Source organism: Filicampus tigris, chromosome 3, assembly GCF_054856515.1.
Source record: "Filicampus tigris isolate MCC_2025a chromosome 3, RoL_Ftig_1.0, whole genome shotgun sequence".
Classification (NCBI taxonomy): Eukaryota; Metazoa; Chordata; class Actinopteri; order Syngnathiformes; family Syngnathidae; genus Filicampus; species Filicampus tigris.
The window spans coordinates 21,948,577-21,967,842 of NC_141219.1; the positions used below are offsets into that span (position 1 = coordinate 21,948,577).

Here is a 19,266-nt window from a genome sequence, read left to right on the forward strand (position 1 = left end):
ACTGACTACTACTACAAAACCTTTCATTTGTTTGCTGTTGCTTTGTGAAATTCAGCCTGGTATCAACAAATGATAACTTCTGGTTGGACATCCTCCATCACAAGCAGTCTTACGATGGTTACTGTTATTGAGGCCATGTTGGTAAATGTAGGAGCTTCAATGTCAACTGTGAGATGCAACAGCAACTGCAAACTCCCACTTAAAGTACAATGACAAAGTATTTTTACTTTAGTTAACACCCGCCGCCCCCAGACACCCACTCCCCCCCGTATGAAACACAGCATGTATGTCCATACACACATAATGTAAACATCTTTCTGATACGGAAAAATTATCCAAGGTAATTTATAGCTCTAACTCGCTAACTCTCTTATTCCACCAGCATGTGCAGCTCATTCCTTGTGAAATCCATACTGTGGTGATGTAAGGTTGGAGAAAGAGACTGAAATGTGAGATATTCTCTCACAAGATTGAGACTACAAGCACTCGTGTGGTGTTGAAAGGTACCTTGTTCGCGAGGCATCTGGCAAGCTCTTTCCGCTGAGCTGTGCTATCAGCCGCTGCTGCAACAGCACTCTGGTTGATTTGCGAATCAGTGGCTTGTTTGGAGGCGGCTTTTCGCTGCCTTTCCCCACCTGAATAGAGCACAAAGTGCCATTTATAATATTATTTATATATTAGAAGGTGTCTTAAGCGTAAGTGCAGATACATAACGTTGGGAGGAAAGATAAACAATTATACAGCTGTTTTAGCATTTATTGGATTTAATTTCCATTCATCTTAAGATCCATGTACTAGTATGCTCTTTGTCCTCAGCAGTAAGGCAATTAGGCACAGTAGTATAATGACTATGTTCTCAGTAACGTGATCTTTTTTCCCCACTACCCTTTTCCACTACTGTATGACATTACTGCACACTAGTAGGACAACTACATGTTACTAGTGAAACAAAACTGTGTACTAATGGATATCTGCATGCTACTAGTACAAGCAGTGAGGCACTCACTGTATATTAACTGGTAGAATTTTGTAATGTCACTAGTAGTACTAGTACCATGCATTTGTCAACAAGTGCATAGTTTAGAGGACAAAAAAAGCAATATTTACTTACTATTAACATTTTGTCCACTACTAGTCCACTGGTGAAGCAAAACTGTGCACCAATTGACAAGCGTGTGTTCCTAGTACAATCCTTCTCAAATAGTGGGGCGGGCCCCTTGAGGGGGCTGCTGGTTGAGTAGAAGCACCTGTGGCTAAAGCCAAACTGTGGCAGGCTTTTTACTTTCCGCACCTGCATTTGAGATCTCTGTACAGTAATGGAAGAGAGCAGTAATGGGAAAAACATCACAAAGACACATTCATCCGACTAGTGCGCTGAATTGTCTCACTTGTGAGTACAAAGAGAGTACTAGGCCATGTGATTAATTGGCCATGTTTGGTATTTCTTTTATGCCCAATTTACTATAAATTAAGACTCTAATCTTAATAATGGGCCCCAAGGATGTCTTATCTGCTCACAGCAGCATTTTAATGTGCTTGTTGAATGGCCCTCGTTGTACCTGGAGGCTATCGTACCTCTGACACATTCTCAACACCTGTCGAGGTTTGACCGTGAACTTCAGGTGAACTTGCTTGGTATGTGCGTGAGACCGTGTTGACTGTTGTCCCCATGCCTTTGCAGACATGATCAACCATCGCACAGAAAGAAGATGCAGCTGCACCCCAACAATCAACAATACAGGAGGCTTATGTGGCCTGTTGCCTTTTATGCGTGTTCTATAGTTTTCCTTTCGAATATGAAGTATTTGTATTTATTAACCTTTGCTGCCTATATGTACTTTATCCTGCTCATCTAAAAACAGATTTCCTTATAATTTGAAGTATTTTTTTATATCTCATTTTCATCATTTATTTTTCATTATTTATTTGTAGGTATAGATATATTTTTAGTATTTTATAGAAGTATTTTTATTAATTTGATTTTTCATTTTCATTATTTTTTTGTGCCTTTCAAGGTACTGTACATGCACCTTAAGATGGATATCAAGGATCCCGAATAAATGCTTTAAACAGCGTTGCACACTAATGCAGTTAATTAGTACATATTTAAGCAAGTGTGAGAAATGTGCAGTCCAACCACCTAAAACAACACAGAGCGATAGTTGCAACATGGCCATGCCTCCTCCCGACATGCCATTAAGACTGCAGCCATGTTGGATAGAAATAAAAATGACAACATACTGTATGTATAGTGCAGGTATCCATGAATAATGCAGTGATGCTGAAAAATGAAAACCGCTGTAGTTGTTATGCATTTGCACCACAAATCATCCAAACGGGACTGTATATCTTTTGTGCTATGAGAAAAACGGACACAAGATGATGTTTTAAAAAGGCTTTGTTCGTCATATTTGATTTTAAACACTAAAATGAGCACCACAGCAAAGCACAGGCGACAACATTAGTTACCACCTGCCCACGCTGACAAGATCCAATAGAAGAGCAACATGAAATACTGTAGACTCATACTCGGTTTTGTTTAGTGTTAGTTTAGCAGTTGTTAATATTTGTGGTTGTATTCATCAGCACTTTATCATAGAAATGTGTTTTGTAAAATTTTGGTCACCTTACTTATAAAGGCAACATGATGTGCAATTCTAGACCACTGTAAAATAATACAGTCTGAAAGTGTAGGATTTTACATTACTAAAAGTTTTCTTGTTAAACCGGGGGTATCAAACTCCGGTCCTCGAGGGCTGCTTTCCTGCATGTTTACCATCTCTCCCTGCTGCAACATACCTGATCCAAAAACTCAGGATCCTTATCCAGCTTCTGCAGACCGTGCTGATTATCTGATCATTTGAATCAGGTGTGTTGCAGCAGAGAGAGATGGAAAACAGGCAGGACAGCAGCCCTCGAGGGACAGGATTACAGACCCCTCCCTGCCTTAAACACTTGTATCAGGGGGAAATAAGGACAATATATATATATGTATATATATATATATACATATATATACATATATATATATGTATGTATATATTATCTTAGCCTAGCACAGACATCTGACGTACAAACACATTTAATCACTTGCGCATTCTTTAAATTTTTTCTTTAGATTATTTCAATATTGATTATTAATACCTTTGAATCGATTCAGAATCTTTTTAATACTATATATATATATGTATATATATATATATATATTATATTATATATATAATATACATACATACTGTACATATACTCAGCAAAAATACAAACATAACACTTTTTTGCTCCCATATTTTATGAGATTAAGTTAAAGGTCTAAAACTTTTTCCAAATACACAATATCACCATTTCTCTCAAATATTGTTCACAAACCTGTGTAAATCTGTAATAGTGAGCACTTTGCCTAGATAATCCATCCCACTTCGCAGGTGTGCCATATTAGACACCATTATTAGTGCACAGGGGTGCCTTAGACTTCCCACAATAAAAGGCCACTCTGAAAGGTGCAGTTTTATCATACAGCACAATGCCACAGATGCCGCAAGATTTGAGGGAGATTGGCGACTGGCAAGCTGACAGCAAGAATGTCAACCAGAGCTATTGCTCGTGTATTAAATGTTCATTTCTCTACCATAAGCCATCTCCAAAGGCGCTTCAGAGAATTTGGCAGTACATCCAACCATCCTTGCAACCGCAGACCATGTATAACCACACCATCCCAGGACCTCCACACCCAGCGGGTTCACCTCCAAGATCATCTGAGACCAGCCACTCGGACAGCTGCCTAAACAATCGCTTTGCATAACCAAAGAATTTCCGCACAAACTGTCAGAAACCGTCTGGATAGATGGATGTACTATAATAATAAATCACCAATTTGCAGACTTTTTGGGGAATCTATCCATTATTTAGTGAAAAACTAATCATGAAAAATTCAGTCAAACTTTGCTGTTTTTGTGCTCTGGCCAAATCAATCAAACGATTACTTTTGCGCAATCTTGGGGCCAAGGGAAAATGCTGAGGAGAGTTGAGCAGTTGCGTTTGTACAAAAGTAGTGCTCCTCTGCCATCTTGTGGTATCTATAGGCAATTATTAACCTTCCTTCTTGGGGTGGGGGGGGCCGTATAATTTCATCTAACAAAAGTCTGTTGGTTTAATGTTAACATTAAATGCGAAAAGCTATAATGAGGCTAATGGAAATTCGCAGAGAACAATTTCGACTTTAACACACACACACAGCAACACACAAACTAAGCACACAATACTAACACACATAATTTCCTCTCCACTCTGTGCAATTACAGGTCCGGAAAGTAAAAACCCTGCCAGTTTGGCTTTCGCCTCAGGCACTTCTACTCAGGGGCTCATTTGCGTGCAAGAAGCACCTGACTCTAAAGCCAGACTGTGGCAGGATTTTTAATTTCTGTACTTGCATTTCACATCTTTGGTCCTGTGGGAACAACAATGTTACCGGGTACTACTACCTCTTCTTCTTGATGTTAATTACGCTGCATGTTTTCCAGGAGGCCTCAGTGCTGCCTGCCATGTTGTGGCACAATGTGGTACTACTGTTAAGGCGCACAACTCTAAATATGGACTTGCCTTTATATTGTAAAAACATGTAAAAAAAAAAACATTGCTTAAAAATCTGCAATACTGCGGGGATGAGAAAGATGAACCGCGTTACAGCGGAAGTTAAGTGCATCTTGGACACCTTGACTGTACCACATCCACTGTCTGTTTGATTCATGTTTTGTTAAGCAATGATGTGAACCTTACTTTTGGGCGAGGAGCTCGGGCTGTGAGGGATGCTGAGCGCTCCGTGTTGCGTGTGCATGCCGTGACAGCTGAGTGCCACCAAGCGCCACATAACAGCAGTTTTGCCCGAGCCAGCATTGCCCACGATGACGGCCCCTCTTCCCTCGCAGTTGCTGGTTTTCCTCAAGACCTCATCCAGACGCGTGAAGAGCCAATCCCGGCCCACGAAAGATGTTTCAGCTGTGGTGCCGGGGACTTCGAACAGCAGCGGTTTCAGCATGATGTCGGCTTGTTTGAAATGGGCTAATCTCCCTGGAGAAAGTAGGAGATGAGCAGAGGGGGCAAAAGTACTCAAATGCTGTACTACAGCAAAGGCATAGATACTTGTGTTTAAGAAAAATACTGGTAAAAGTAGAAGTACCGATTAATCTCCTGTATTTGAATAAAAGTAAAAAGTGCAGAAAGACAGAATTTTGACTGTCAGTTATACGTATATAATGCCCATTTTGATTCGCTTCCTAGCGTTGACTCAGGTTTTGATGCTGTCAAAACGACTGATTTCAACAAATGAAAAACGCTAAAACACTAATTGAAAAACTACATTTATACATCGAGCGGCACGGCCCAAACAGACTGAGCTGTCACAGTGTGTTCTGCCACTATTTTCCATGAGTGGCCGACGATGGCAACCAGTCGCAGGCTTTGCTACGTTTCAAAATTTGAAAGCTGGTGTATAGCATCGCAATGTCACAGATGTTAATGGATCAACGGTGAAAAATCATCTAAGAAAAATATGTTTCAGGCTGTAGAATCAGGCTGCATTTATGGTTACATATGGATACCTGAGGCTTGAAAGTAAAGTACAGAGAGTCTCTGCTCAGGTGCAGCAAGTGAATGGGCCCTCAAAATATCAACATGTTCTTTAGTGTCGCCATTTCCTCATTGGCCACCATCCACTATTTCCTTGACAATTGTGCCATGTTTATGTGTTGAAAAAAATAGAGTACCGTATAATATGTGGAGCCCAAAATCCTGATCCGGAGCTGCAGTTTTTCCATTGCAATGCGTGTGCGCCAGTAGACAAGCATTGAATCGGCAACTACACCTTTTTCGCAATGGTCCACTTCATTTGCGTTCATTTGTGTGCAGTGAGCCTTATAAATGTTAAATCATTCATTTAAAAACACAGTCTACCAAGCGGTTGAGCTGGCATCTTTGGTAAAGGCATATACATGTTTTAATGTGCTCTACTGATTAGTCGAGTAATGGACAAGGAATTTCTTGCGTTTCCAAATCTGTTGCGTCATTGTCATTACAGCTCTCTGGTTCACGTTCCTCTATGTCGCTGCTGCCCCTGTTTTGTTCCGCAAGATGTCAATCAATCAGCATCTCACCTGCGCCAATCACGACTGACCTGTTTTCTGAATCTGAGCCATGATTGGTCGTTGTGAGCAGTTGTGATGTCATTTTCAGTCGCCAGAAGACAAAATGGCCACCCCCGGAGATGGCTAAAAACGAGTGGATTAACTCTTATTCCACAAACGCAATATTTATCAGAATGCTTTGTTTCAACTAGTGGTCTTGCATAGAACAAATTCTTGAAAAAAATGTTTGCGTTGAATTCCTCTTTAAGTACAGGAACAAAGTATTTGTGCTTCTAGACTGGAGATGACATAGTAAGAATGCACTAACAATATATTGCAAGCGTAACAAATAAAATACCTTTGGAGTCCTCATTTGTGCGTCCAGGTATGTTTAGCTTACGGACGGAGGCCCTGTGCCCGCCAACCTGTTGGTTCTCCAGATAACTCAGATCCTCCAGTCTAGTGGAACATGTTGCTGTCAAGAGAATCATAATGAGAAGGGCAAGGAAATGCACAAACTGTGCAAATGCAAAAGCTCACACGTGTAAAATTCATGGCTTGACTTCATTATTGTTTCCATGGAAACGTGAGGAATAATCTGTTTTGCCGCTCCATGATAAATATTCGGTGACCTTGCCAAGTCAGGAGTGAGGAAGAGGCGAGAAACATCATCAGGACTTGTTGTCTTGATTTGACACACAAGTTGGTCAAAATTTTCGTTACAACTGTAATACTTGAAGACATACACAATCTCACAAAAATGAGTACACTCCTCAAGTATCTTTATTACATCTTTTCATGGCAATTTTCAACCCTGGGCAATCGTTAAACAGAATGTCCTTTGCAATGAGGTCCCGTGTTGAACTGCCAGTGACCAGTGTGAGAGATGGTGAGGGTGAGAAAACCAAATTTAACACACCTGCTCCGCCTTCACGCCTGAGACCTTCTTATACTAATGAGTCACATGACAGCGGGGAAGGGAAAATGGCTAATTGAGCCCCATGTGAACATTTTCACTTGGACATGCACTCACGTTTGTTGCCAGTAGTTTAGACATGGCCAGGTGTTGAGTTATTTTGAGGTGGCAGTAAATGTACACTTTTCTACAGGATATACACTGACCACGTTGTAGCAAAGAGCTGCATTGTTTTCGCCATCGAATAGTGAAATAAAAGAAAGTGAATAAAGAACATGTAGTGCAGAAGAAAAGCAGGGAGTTGTTTACTCCCACACCCACCTTTGCCATCCACCCACTCATACAACTGAGTTTACAGGTCAGCCGTGCTTTATCTCCGCAGTATTTAAGACAGTCTTTGCAGTCTTCCGCTAAATTATACTGTCAGCATTCTGCTAGTTCTATTAGGAAGACAGTATCTATCTATCTATCTATCTATCTATCTATCTATCTATCTATCTATCTATCTATCTATCTATCTATCTATCTATCTATTGATGCAGTGCAACGCATTGAACATATTGGCAATTCCTCCCCAAATTGTTCTGAGCAAAGGTTGGGCTGGCTTATTGCAATATTTTGAGCAAATCCAATTCATTTTCAGTCTGGTTAAAAAAATGTATTTACAAAAAACAGCTTAGGTTGTACCGCATTGCATAGATTACACGGCTAGACCAATCAAACAGGCGAAGCATGAAACAAGCGCGGCCACTGGCCAGATGATGACCTGGCCTGACTGTAATCATGGACATTCCACGTGTGACGCAGCCTCCATTAATCTCTGAGGAAGAAAGGAAGATGTAGCACATCTCTGAGATCTTGTAGGCTTAAAGCTTTTAGCAATTTTGGTTTCAGGCTGAAAAATTGCAGCCAGCATATGCCAGTAAGTCCACAATGTCCCATAGCCTTTGTCATAACAGATCATCAAATTGGTCAAATGTTTGGATGAATATCTGGTTCATTGTTCTATATTGCAGATTCTTCAGTGATTGCTCTTTCTGGGGTCTTACATAGAGTGACCAGATCCAAGCTCACCAGATGTGGGACAGGGAGTGTGCTTGCGGGGGACAATGTGGGACACAGCTGACGCTCGCGGCGGACACCAAAAATGCATATGACGCAGCTTGTCAACTGTTCAGTAACATATAATACACCGATAATAAACCGTAACACAATAACAATTATAGATCTACAAATAAAAAGCCAGAACACACAATTGCAGTTGAAATTATCTGCAGTTACAAAAATATAACACAAACTGCTAGTAAAAAGGTACATCTCTGAGACATTAATATCAATAGAACAGGGGTGGAGCCAGAATGTGGCTGATGGGTGGGCCTGGAAAAATCAGGGTGGGCCTGAATATTTCTCTCAATGAGCACAATCCTCCTATCCCGACACATCGTATATTTTTATATTCAAATAAAATTAATAATATGAAGTTCAGAACCCCCTTAGACAACCACAATTATGCCATTCTTAATATTCAATACAATAAAAAAAACTACGAAACACAAATTCTAAAATAATTTCATAATTTACAAAAAATGTAAAAGTATATCTTTTTTTTCATGAATCTCACTGTGTGGGCGGTCTGTCAATCTGGGTGGGCCTGTGCAATAGGAGCTCGGAATAAAGTCTGAAATTAGTCAGTCTCATCATATCTTGAGGTAGATGCACTTTAACAATAGTCACACTCACACAATAAAACCTTGTCAAATCTCAAGTCAACATGCAGAGCATGAAGTACAGTAACAATTTACTACAGTAACAAAGACAATCCAAACAAAGACAGGCTACTACAACTATCCATCCATCCATTATCTGTACCGCTTCTCCTCACAAGGGTGCTACTACAACTACTGCAATTCAAATTCTTTTCAAATTAAACAGCCACAGCATTAAACGAAAATAAAACAAGAAGTATATCAAAACTAGTCAGGAGATAACAATACTGTAACTACAATCAATTCAGTTGTAAACAAACGTGTCCACCATAGCAGCACCATGCACTTCCAGAAGCAAAAAGCACTGATGAAACACTTAAGGTTATGCCCATCACAACTCAAGTCTTTCAGTTTTCTCCATAACAGCAACAGCAGCCACAAAGTTCACAGAAAGCTTTAGCTGACTTGTCTTTCACTGTAACTACATTTCATTTTCTTTGCAGTCTTCTTACTTTCCTTAGAGTCCTCTATTTTCATTAATTCATCACAAATTACTGGAACGCGTTGCTAAAATGCTTGTATTTGGTAGGCGTATGTTTAAAAACAACTATTGTCTGGATGTGCGCCAGGCTGTTTGATTGACAGCATACGCCTGCTTCTCACAGTCCCGCACACAGTCAGTCACACACACCATCCCCTACACCCCTCCGCCCCCCCCCCCCCCCCCCCCACACACACAGCCCGAGACCCGCCCCCATAATAGCCTCCACTGTGTGTTGTCTGCTCTCCTCACACAGACGTTTAACAAAAAACAAGATTTTAGACGCACGTTTGAAAATTGGTACCTGCCGATCAGGCACGCGGGACAGCGAGTCAATTTGCGGGACGCATCAAAAATCATTAAAATGCGGGGCAGTCCTGCGTAAATCGGGACATATGGTCACCCTAGTCTTACAGTACACAGGCAAGTCTGAATTTGGAATTGAGCGCCATCAGTGTAGTACCATGTTGTGCCACAACATGCAGAACAGCACTGAGCTCTCTACGATTGGACTGTTGTCCCAACAGCATTAGTCGAGAGAGAACATACGCGAGTAATATTGTATGCCCTTTTTAAATGTGTTGCTGTGTTCAAGTAGCAGTTGTATCAAGGTTTATAATTACTGGAACATCCATACAAATTTTCATTGTCCCATCTATTGCTGTCCATATTGCTGTTCACAGTAAGGTAGCAGACTTTTGTTCGACAAAATGACTTGTTTGAACATTTTAGTGATTACATTTACAAAGCTTTACTCTCTTTTGTTTAATGTGCCACTTTTACAGTAAACTTTAACTGAGAGTAATAAATAAAGAGCTTGAAGCAAGCACATTTGGAGTCCTATTTTCAGATCTGGGTGGACATCTCTTATTTTCATTTCCTCAACGATCAGCTCTCATTTCTTGACAGCATGAATGTAAGAACTAGCGCTTTTAAAAAGTGTGTTGTAATCAGTTTAAATGTATTTTAAAATGTGTTTTATATCTCGATATCGCGGAATTTCACCTATCACGGGTGGGTCTGGAGCGCATCCCTGTGATAAATGTGGCTTTACTTTATTATTTATGCTGCATTTCTTTTGTTCGAGTGCCTGTGTGTTTCTGGTTCCTTGCCTCATACACTTGTTCATGTACAGTAACAGAGACTACACTTTTGCAAATACTGAAGATACTTTACAAGTACTTTCATAATCATCTATCAACAACGACATTAAAAGAATGGAAATGCAGATGATCACGTAGCCAGTAGAAGAATGGAGGATGGAGAGAACATCTTGAGTACAAAGTGTGAACAGGAGAAACAGTGTGAAGGAGGTGTGGCGTGGGATGAGAAAGATTGCTGGCTAAAGACCGCCTGGCCAAATTGCTGACTGGACCACGAATGAGAGTGAGAGAGACAGCATGAAGGAGAAAAAAAAAATCCTGTTTTCAGCCAGTTTGACAACAGCTCTGGTCACCCACAACAAGGCTGCCTACCTTTTCATCCCCTGCTGATGACAGTGTGACTGATTACCCGCCATCTCTTTTTGATCCTTCCCCGCATTCAAAGGTCAACTCAGCCCCTGCACCTATCAAACCTCATAACACAAGCTCTGCACAACACTTGAATCACGAGCAGGCAATGTGGCACCGAGAATGGAATTTGATACTGCTGCCTCAAAAGGTAGAAAATCGGCTACTCCATAAAATCAACACAGCTGACCCCCAACACAGTGAAAACCTTTTTAGGGGATATGACAGTGGAAATATTAGCGAGTCCAATCACTCGATGGGCTGCATTCATAGAGCACCTTTAAAGACATTTAACAATGTGCCTCATTTACAGCGATTAAAGTTGCCTCTGGAAATGCATTTGGGCATATAGCCTTGATCTCTACCTAGCTTAAAGGTTCTTGTACTGTTACACTTTTTGTCTTCATCAGTAAGACAATTAGCACACACTCGTCAGACGAATGTGTCTTACTATTAAACGATTGTGGGTGGATTGAAGCGTGGCAGTATGGAGGATTATTACGGGAGCGCTGCCTCGTGGACTGGTGGCGTGAGTGGCGTGAGAGTCGAGCTCCCGGCGCAGTTTCGCGGGGACGGCGAGAAGCCTTTTGCTACCTGGGTGAAGCAGTTCGAGGCCGCCGTCCGCGCGCAGGCACGCAGCTGCTCTTGTGAATCTCCTCCCGACGAGGTTGGACGGCGCGGCTTCTCTGCTGTGGGACAGTTTTCCGCCGGAGGTCCAGTGTGATTACGAACGTGTTAAGGGGAAGCTCCAGGAGGCTTTTGGACCGAAGCAGTTCTTCATGTATTTCCAGACATGCGTTGCTGCACGGCCCCGCCAGCCAAATGAGAGTCTGGATGTGTATGCGGCTGACGTTTCCAGACTTGTGGCTGAAGCGTTTCCGGACTATGACAGGGCTGCCAAAAATGGCGAAACTTTCAGGCGCTTCCTTGCTGGTCTTCAGGCTAAGTGCCACGAACAAGGGGCCACTGATTTGGATGAGGCCTTGATCATCGCGGGCCTGTGGTGGAGTTAGCTGCAGGTCCACCTCCAGGGACTTTCGGACGGGCGACAGCGCAAGAGGCCGGTCTCCGCAGCGGGGACAACTGAGAGGTTTCGGCGATAGAGAGTGGTCTCCTCAAGAGCGGGGGACCCGCAGCACCACTCCTACGCGGTTTCCGCCGCACCATCAGGACAGCGAAAGCTTTGCGAAACATTTGTGCCAAATGTTGGGCGTGAAGTAAACTCATACCACTCCATACAATCCAAAAACAGATGGTATGTTGGAGAGATTCAATAGAACACTGACGGATCAGTTGGCCAAGACGCTTTTGTCATGTGAGAGGGAGTGGGACTCTTTCCTGTTGCAAGTTTCCTTTGCTTACAATACGAGTGTACACGCCAGCACTGGGTTCACACCTTGTTTTCTCACTCATGGCAGGGAGGCCCGGACGCCAGTGGAAGTGGTACTGGGGCCAATGTCGCAGGGCAGCTCTGAGAGCAGGCCCGCGGTGGGCTTCGCAAATTCTCTTCTCCGACGCCTGGAAACTGCATTTGGCCAAGCTAAGGACAACAACATTGTAGCGAGCAAGAAGACGAAAGCTGGTTATGATGCTAAATTGAGACAGGATCCTTATGTGGTCGGGGACCTTGTGTGGCTTAATGACCCCACCGAAGGCCGTCGTAAGTTGGCCCCGCATTGGCAAGGACCTTACGTAGTGAATCGGCGTATGGATAGGGAAGATGAGATAGGGGTTACTTATCAGATTTGTAGCCCATTTGTGGGGGACTCACCGCTTCAGACCGTCCACTATGACAGATTGCGAGGTTACAATCTGCTGGTGTTTTTTCCTTTGGGGGGTTCAGGAGGGGGATCTCTCCCTCCTGCCCTGCCCGCTGCTCTGCAGGACGAAGCTGTTATGTTTGATCGTCCTGCAGGTGCGGGCTTACCTGGTCTGGATGTGGATGGTGGTTCTGCACGGGGTTCGGGGGAGTCTCCTGCACTAGTAATTGATGACTCAAAGATGTCTCGTTTTGGCAGGGTCTCACGACCTCCTACCCGGTTTGGGGATTATGTTGTGGGGTTGATTATTTCATCGAGTATGTTGCACGCATCAAGTATGTTGTTGAATGTGGGTCTCTTCTGTATTGGATGATTGAACTGCCTATAGAAAAAAAATGCAATTTAAAAAAAAAAAAAAAAAGTAAGGAAGGAAACATTGAACTGTATTGTTGGCTTTATGCCTCTTTGTTCTGCATGTGTTGTGATTGTCCCTGGGATGATCTGTTACTTGGGTGCATTTGTCTTTTTTTTTTTTTTGGGTCGTTTTTTGTTCGCCCTCTCGCTTTCACTGTTGCCTGTGTAAATGGGGACATTCCTTGTTGTTTGGGGGGGGGACAGTAAGCGTGAAGGGGGGATGTGTCGGGGAGTGATGACGTGAGGGGAGAGCGACGAGGAAAAAAGAAGAAACGGGCCGACGGTTGTCGCTCCCAAGTACAAGTTCAGAAGTATTTTTCTATCTGACGGAGAGTGTTCTTTCAACGCCGAACACACGACACGCTACACTAGCAAGAAAAAGTTGTTAAACAAGTGCACACTAGTGCTTCTACTGTACTGGTGCACCGAATCGTCACATTGTATCACAGACTTATTACACTGAACCCTACTAGCAGCATTGTAATACCCACTTTTGGTTTTGTCCCTCCCGGGGGGGGGGGGGGGGGGGGGGGGCGGTGATTCTGGCATTGTACTGAATTGTCCTAGGGTTTCATACACTAATTATGCGCCATCTGGAGAAAGAGCAATGTAGAATCACAATAGGAGAAAACATTCTTTTATTACCGGTAGTTCACATTATCATTATTTATCACCAGCGCTTCATTCTCCAAACATTCATTAAGCCGGAAATATCGCAGCAATGGCTAATCAGAATTGCACACAAATCAGTTCCCACAATAGTTGGGTAGGTTATGTGCTTTGCTGCAGGCTACTGCTAATGTTGGTCTCCGTCACCTCCCAAATCTAGTTACAAAAATAAGTTGAGCAATTAGGGCTGGAACGTCTCCCTCACTAAACTTTAAAACGATCACAATGTCTCACTCAAAGCCCTCAAGTACATTTTATTCACATCTAATCTTATGCATTAGCAGGCCCTGGAAGGACAGTACTGAATATAGTCTTCAAACTATACTTTTATTTGTACTTGTATGCATTATATTTTTATTTTTACTTGTACAGTGCAATGTATTTCTCTGAACTATTCCGAAGAATGTGCAAGCAAAAAAAAAAAAACACACCACTAAACAAAAAGCTACAAATAAGCAACTTGAGCAAAAACACATTTGTCAGCAATGCTGGGTTTAGTCGTTACTCGAAAACGTAAAGGGGAAGTCAACCGAAACATTTTTTTTTCAAGAATATGTTTTATGCAGGCCCAGTAGATGAATCAAGTCATTCTGATAAATATTGTGTTTGTGGAATAAGAGTTAATCCACCTGTTTTTAGCCATCTCTCGGGGCGGCCATTTTTTTCTCTCTTCTGTTGACTGAAAATGACATCGAAGTTGCTCAGGGCTCAGGTAAAGACCAATCACAACTCACCTGTTTTCTGAAACTGAGCCATGATTGGTCGTTATTTGAGCCCTCGGGGCATCTGTGATGTCATGTCACGCGCACACACACGCACACACCCCAACACGCGTCCGCGCATGCACACACGCACACACTCAATCATTTACATTGGTGTTTTTCTGACAGATATATTTATTTCTTCTTGAGGGCGACTTGTTGCTCAAGACCAGCTTGGATTTAGAACTACGAGAGCAGTCATTTTTACGGATGTCACTTTTATTGCGCTCTGGCAATGACTCAATCGACTAAAAAGATTATTACTCGCTGCTCGTGTGTTTAATAAAGGAATTTTGTTTATTAAAATTCTGTTGTGGGTATATTTTAATGTAAATTGTGTTTTGGTGGACCGCTGAGATTGTCCCGTGCGGCTCTCGATCGCGTTGCATGTGTCATGCTGTTATGAAATACACCTGCTTTGGAGCAAACATAATAAAGTATTTGCATAAGAAAATCAATCCTTTTATTCGTGTTAAGGGTATTAAAATTCAAGAAAAAATAAATAAATAAAATGCACGATCAACTACGAGTTAACCATGAAAAGTGCGATCAACTACGACCAAAAGGCTTAGCGGTTGACAGAACTAGTTTCAAGTAGTGGGCCTGCATAGAACACATTCTTGAAAAAAATGTTGGTTTGAAAAAAAGTTTGGGTTGATTTCCTCTTTAAATGGAATGGAGCCTAAATGTAATCATACTGTAATAGCTACCAGCCGTGTCTACAGAAAGCCATTTGTGCATTTACTAGATATCCATTGATTCGATATCAAAGATATGTAGTTTACGATTATATTAGAAGGCCAAATTTAGCAACAGGAGTGCAAATACCAAACAGATTTACAAATGTTCCCTTGTGGTTCTACTAGTGTGCTGAATTGTCCTACAAGTGAGGTCAAAGAACATACTAGTACATGGACCTTAAACTGTATGTCAAGGATAGTGAATAAATGCTCAAACAGATTTCCAAAGGTGTCCATCCTTGTGCTTCCTGGATTATTACGGCAAAATGACTGTGTGGAATAAGGTCATTGAAACAAGAATGTTATTCCTGACCTAGAAGACTTTAGCAGAGCGCTGTCATCTTCAGTACTCTTCTTCTCCCAATGCTCTACTGCTGCTGCTTTACATGGTGTATGATATGCATGCATGTTTTTATATTGCAGCCTAATTTCTGTGTTGCAAATATACATGATTGTTCCAGCATTTTCCACAAGGGAAGAATGAAAGCTTTGTTTTAAATTTAGAGTGATACACTCTGTTCTCAACTTTCATGTGGAGTAAATATTAGCAGGCTCAGCTAGTACTGTGCAGCCCACTTTGTCTTTATCCTCAATTTCATCTCGAATGTCTAAATGAAAGCACCAGCTGACAGAAGAAACTGGCAGGCTTTACTGTGAATCAACTCCTTGGGGAATCTCTTTTATGCCTGCACCGGAAAGCACAATTGAACACACATCTAAGGGAATGAGGAGAAGAAGAAGAGAAAGAAGAGCCTTGTGCACCAGCACTCATCGTGACAGGAGTGGTAGGAGATTTACTTTTATGACAGCCTCACAGGGCATTTCAACTGCACTGCTCACTGGTAGTCTGGCCAACACATGGCGCAAGGAGTTTTCACTCCCTGTATCATCAAATTAAAAGTTGGACCATGCTACCTTCACTAGCTACAATTATCTACTTGTGTTATTTCCACAAAATGTATGGCCCAAGAATACAGTTCCCACCCTTCATTGTCAAAGCGACCCCACTTTACTGTACATGTTCTGTACAGTATTTTTCCACCTTCACTGAGCAGAGGCATGTACTGCACAGCTGGGCACTTCCTCCATCCGCGACCTGGGTACCCTTGCAGCCTCATGCCTCCGTCCTTATTCATAATAATCAGCCCCCCAAACGACGCCGTCTTTTTAAAGCGGTTCCACGCTCACGTCCGCCCCCACCCACCAAGAACAAAAAACAAAAAAAGCGTCCATGCATGACGCCCTGCAGAAGAGATGCTAACAGGAGAGGTTTATTTAAAGCTCATTAGCTGGCTAATTTACTACTCAAACCCGCTGTGAACACGCTTCAAATGCGCCACTAGTAGTTACCCAACTGCGCGTACTTACTTCCATTGGCGGGAACGAATCCTGTGCACTGCACACGTTTTGTCTGCACAGAGGGGAGTGTCAGCCACTTGATTGCAATGTCAAAACCTTTTTTTTTTTTTTTTTGCCAGTCGTCGTCTTCTACCAAGCAAAAGCTCTCCCTCTCCGATGTGTGCGAATGAAGCAGCTGCGGCATTCAGGTTTCAAATTTCCCGCATTCAAACGCCAGTGATCCTTCTTATTATTATTATTTTTGTATATTAATTTGGGGATTGTATGTATTATTTTCTATTTCTTATTTTTGTAACATGCTCCAATTTTGTGTTGTGAGTATATATTTATTTTCATCCTGTTTAAGTATTTGTTCCTGTCCTGCTGCGTCGGTTGTTTTAGTAGTGAAGATGCTAGAAGAAGTGCCTGAACTCGACCTTGAGTTGTAACCCACCATAGCACGGCCTCCGGAATAGGTAGAACAACTTTTGAGGGTTACAAACAAGTACACGCAGTTGGGTAAGTAGTGGCATGTTTGAAGCGCTCCGAGTCAATTCTTGTCGTTTGCCCATTTCAGGCTTCTTTATACTCCCGCGGGCGACATCCGCAAACATGTCACTGCGGCAATGCTGCGCGCAGTTTGCCTTTATAACTCGCGCGCAACCCACACGCATTGTTTTGAAAATGTGTTACTGTTTCATTCCGAGTCGGGGGGTGTCGCTACGGCTACTGATAAGGACACCGCAGGGCAGAATTTCCTCTGCCTTTTATGGCCAATTCCGGTCTGCGTTTTCACTGTCGAGCAACGATCAAAAAGACAGCGACAACAATGTACATCGTGCCTGCTACAACAAAGGGACCTAGATGACTAGACGATGCATTTCATTGTATTGCGAAAACGATCTGGAAGGTGGCGCTGAAGGTGGTACGTGCGTGTGTAGCTTCTTTACACACACATACGTGACATAACACCCACGTCAAACTGGTTTGCTTCGAGGTGGATCCTCTCCTCCGTGGCAACAAATAAATTGGCGGGCCGAGCAGGGGGAAACTGTACGTCATCGCAACATGTGACATAACGGACCGATCACGAGAGAGAATGCGCGTGTGCGCGGCATGTGTTGCAGACCTGTCGCCAACATGTCTCACAGCACAATGCTTCGGTCACATGATGCAATGCGGCAGTAGTCGCCCGCGCCGACGCCGGAGTATAAAAGAAGCCTAAACAAGCCTTTCGCCGTGTAGGCAGACATGAACATTGGCTGCCTCGCGACCACGTCACAGGCATGAGGGCCGATTAATGGGCCGGACTAAAATCCCCCTCAGCCCTTGCTTAGCCCGCCCCTTTTTGACAAATGTATCACCCCCCCGTCCTACGCCCCAAAAATGGGCGTCCGTGTCCCTGACGGACGGACTGTTCTGCCCCCGGGACGGACTGCCCAGCTCTGGTGTACTGTATATGAAATGATAAACTACAGATCTTTTAAAAATTTATTATGAGTCTTTAAATGGATGATGAAAAGGGAAAGTCAATTTTTATTTGCTTGTAGTGCCTGTGTCATGGCACCCTCTCACTTCTTTTTCTTTTGCTTAGTATATGCTCATTCTTACGCTGTTCTACTCTTTCAATGTTTCGAGATTCCCCCAAAGACCAACAGGTGCATGTTTCTGCAGGAGGCTGTGCAAATGTGTTGGGAAAACAAACAGTTCTTTTTTTGTACTGTCTTAAGATCACTCATGAACATGCTGTTAAAAAAAGCTTAAATGTCTTCCTTTGAATGTATTTATTTTGTGTCACTTTCAGAAATCTCATCAAATTTCAGGGTGACAGAATTTTTAATTGCAGTCAAATGTCAAAATAGGTCAAATTTGACCTGGCTATATGTAAGTGTTAAGATAATCATCTATGCAGGAAATCAGTAAGAAGATTTCCTAATTTGATGACCTTTTCCGCGACGTCCAAAACTAATATAACAATGCATAAGATGTACCTGCCACAGAATTTGGACGGGGCATGACCAAGGAGGAAGCGTTGTGTAAGTGATGCTGTGGGAGGGGTCTCTTAGGTGGCGGTGGTGTCCTGGGCTCCTTGATATCGGCTCTCATTGAGGACTCCTCACATTGGCTGGTAAGATTACTCCGTGGGGGCACAAGATGGTTGTCCTCGCCTGTGTGGCCCATGACGACAGCACTTGCCCCTGGGGGTTCGTCCGCAGTCAAATCTGAACTCGAGACGCTTCGTTCCTCATTCTCAGAAGAACTTGTGATGGTTGCTGGAAACCACAACAGGAAGATCATTGAGGTAGGCCAGGCTTATGAACGAAAATCGAATAGAATTTAATTTGTTCCCTGACCAAGCAAGGATTGAAACGCCAATCGATTCCAGCCCCCTCCCAAGACCAACACAATTATTTTTGTGATGAAGTTAATTAGTTAGAAAATTGGCACTGTATATTGTACAAAAACAAACAAAAAAATCACAAGAAAACAGAATGTAAAATCAACTTTTTATAAAGTAGAATTACTGCATGTTTGGACAAGTCAAGGCACAACAGCAACAACATAGTGTCGAATGTGTGCCTTTAAGGGGTGTGTTCTAGTGGGGGTATCGTCAGGAACCGCCTCAGTTAGTTTATGACTGAAAGTGTATTGACCCTTTTTTTTTTACTTTGCTTGGGCGGCGATGTATCTGACAAGTTAGTGACTCAGGTTTTGGCTTACCATGCAGAGCAAAAAATCAACCATGACGACAGCTCTTAACTTGAAAAAGTAAAGCTGGGCCCCTTGTTAGTCA

The 19,266-nt window shown here is 42.6% G+C and overlaps 1 protein-coding gene across 1 annotated transcript in view; it reads right to left on the reverse strand.

Moving 5' to 3' along the window:
- Nucleotides 1–19,266, reverse strand: part of LOC147150283 (protein TANC1-like) — a 65,679-nt gene that overhangs the window by 30,638 nt on the left and 15,775 nt on the right. The window contains exons 7-10 of the mRNA XM_086025633.1: nucleotides 18,464–18,745; nucleotides 6,475–6,591; nucleotides 4,774–5,064; nucleotides 508–635 (exon numbers count right to left, since the gene is read on the reverse strand). Coding sequence (XP_085881759.1) covers nucleotides 508–635; nucleotides 4,774–5,064; nucleotides 6,475–6,591; nucleotides 18,464–18,745 — 818 coding nt within the window. The remainder of the gene's footprint in view (nucleotides 1–507; nucleotides 636–4,773; nucleotides 5,065–6,474; nucleotides 6,592–18,463; nucleotides 18,746–19,266) is intronic.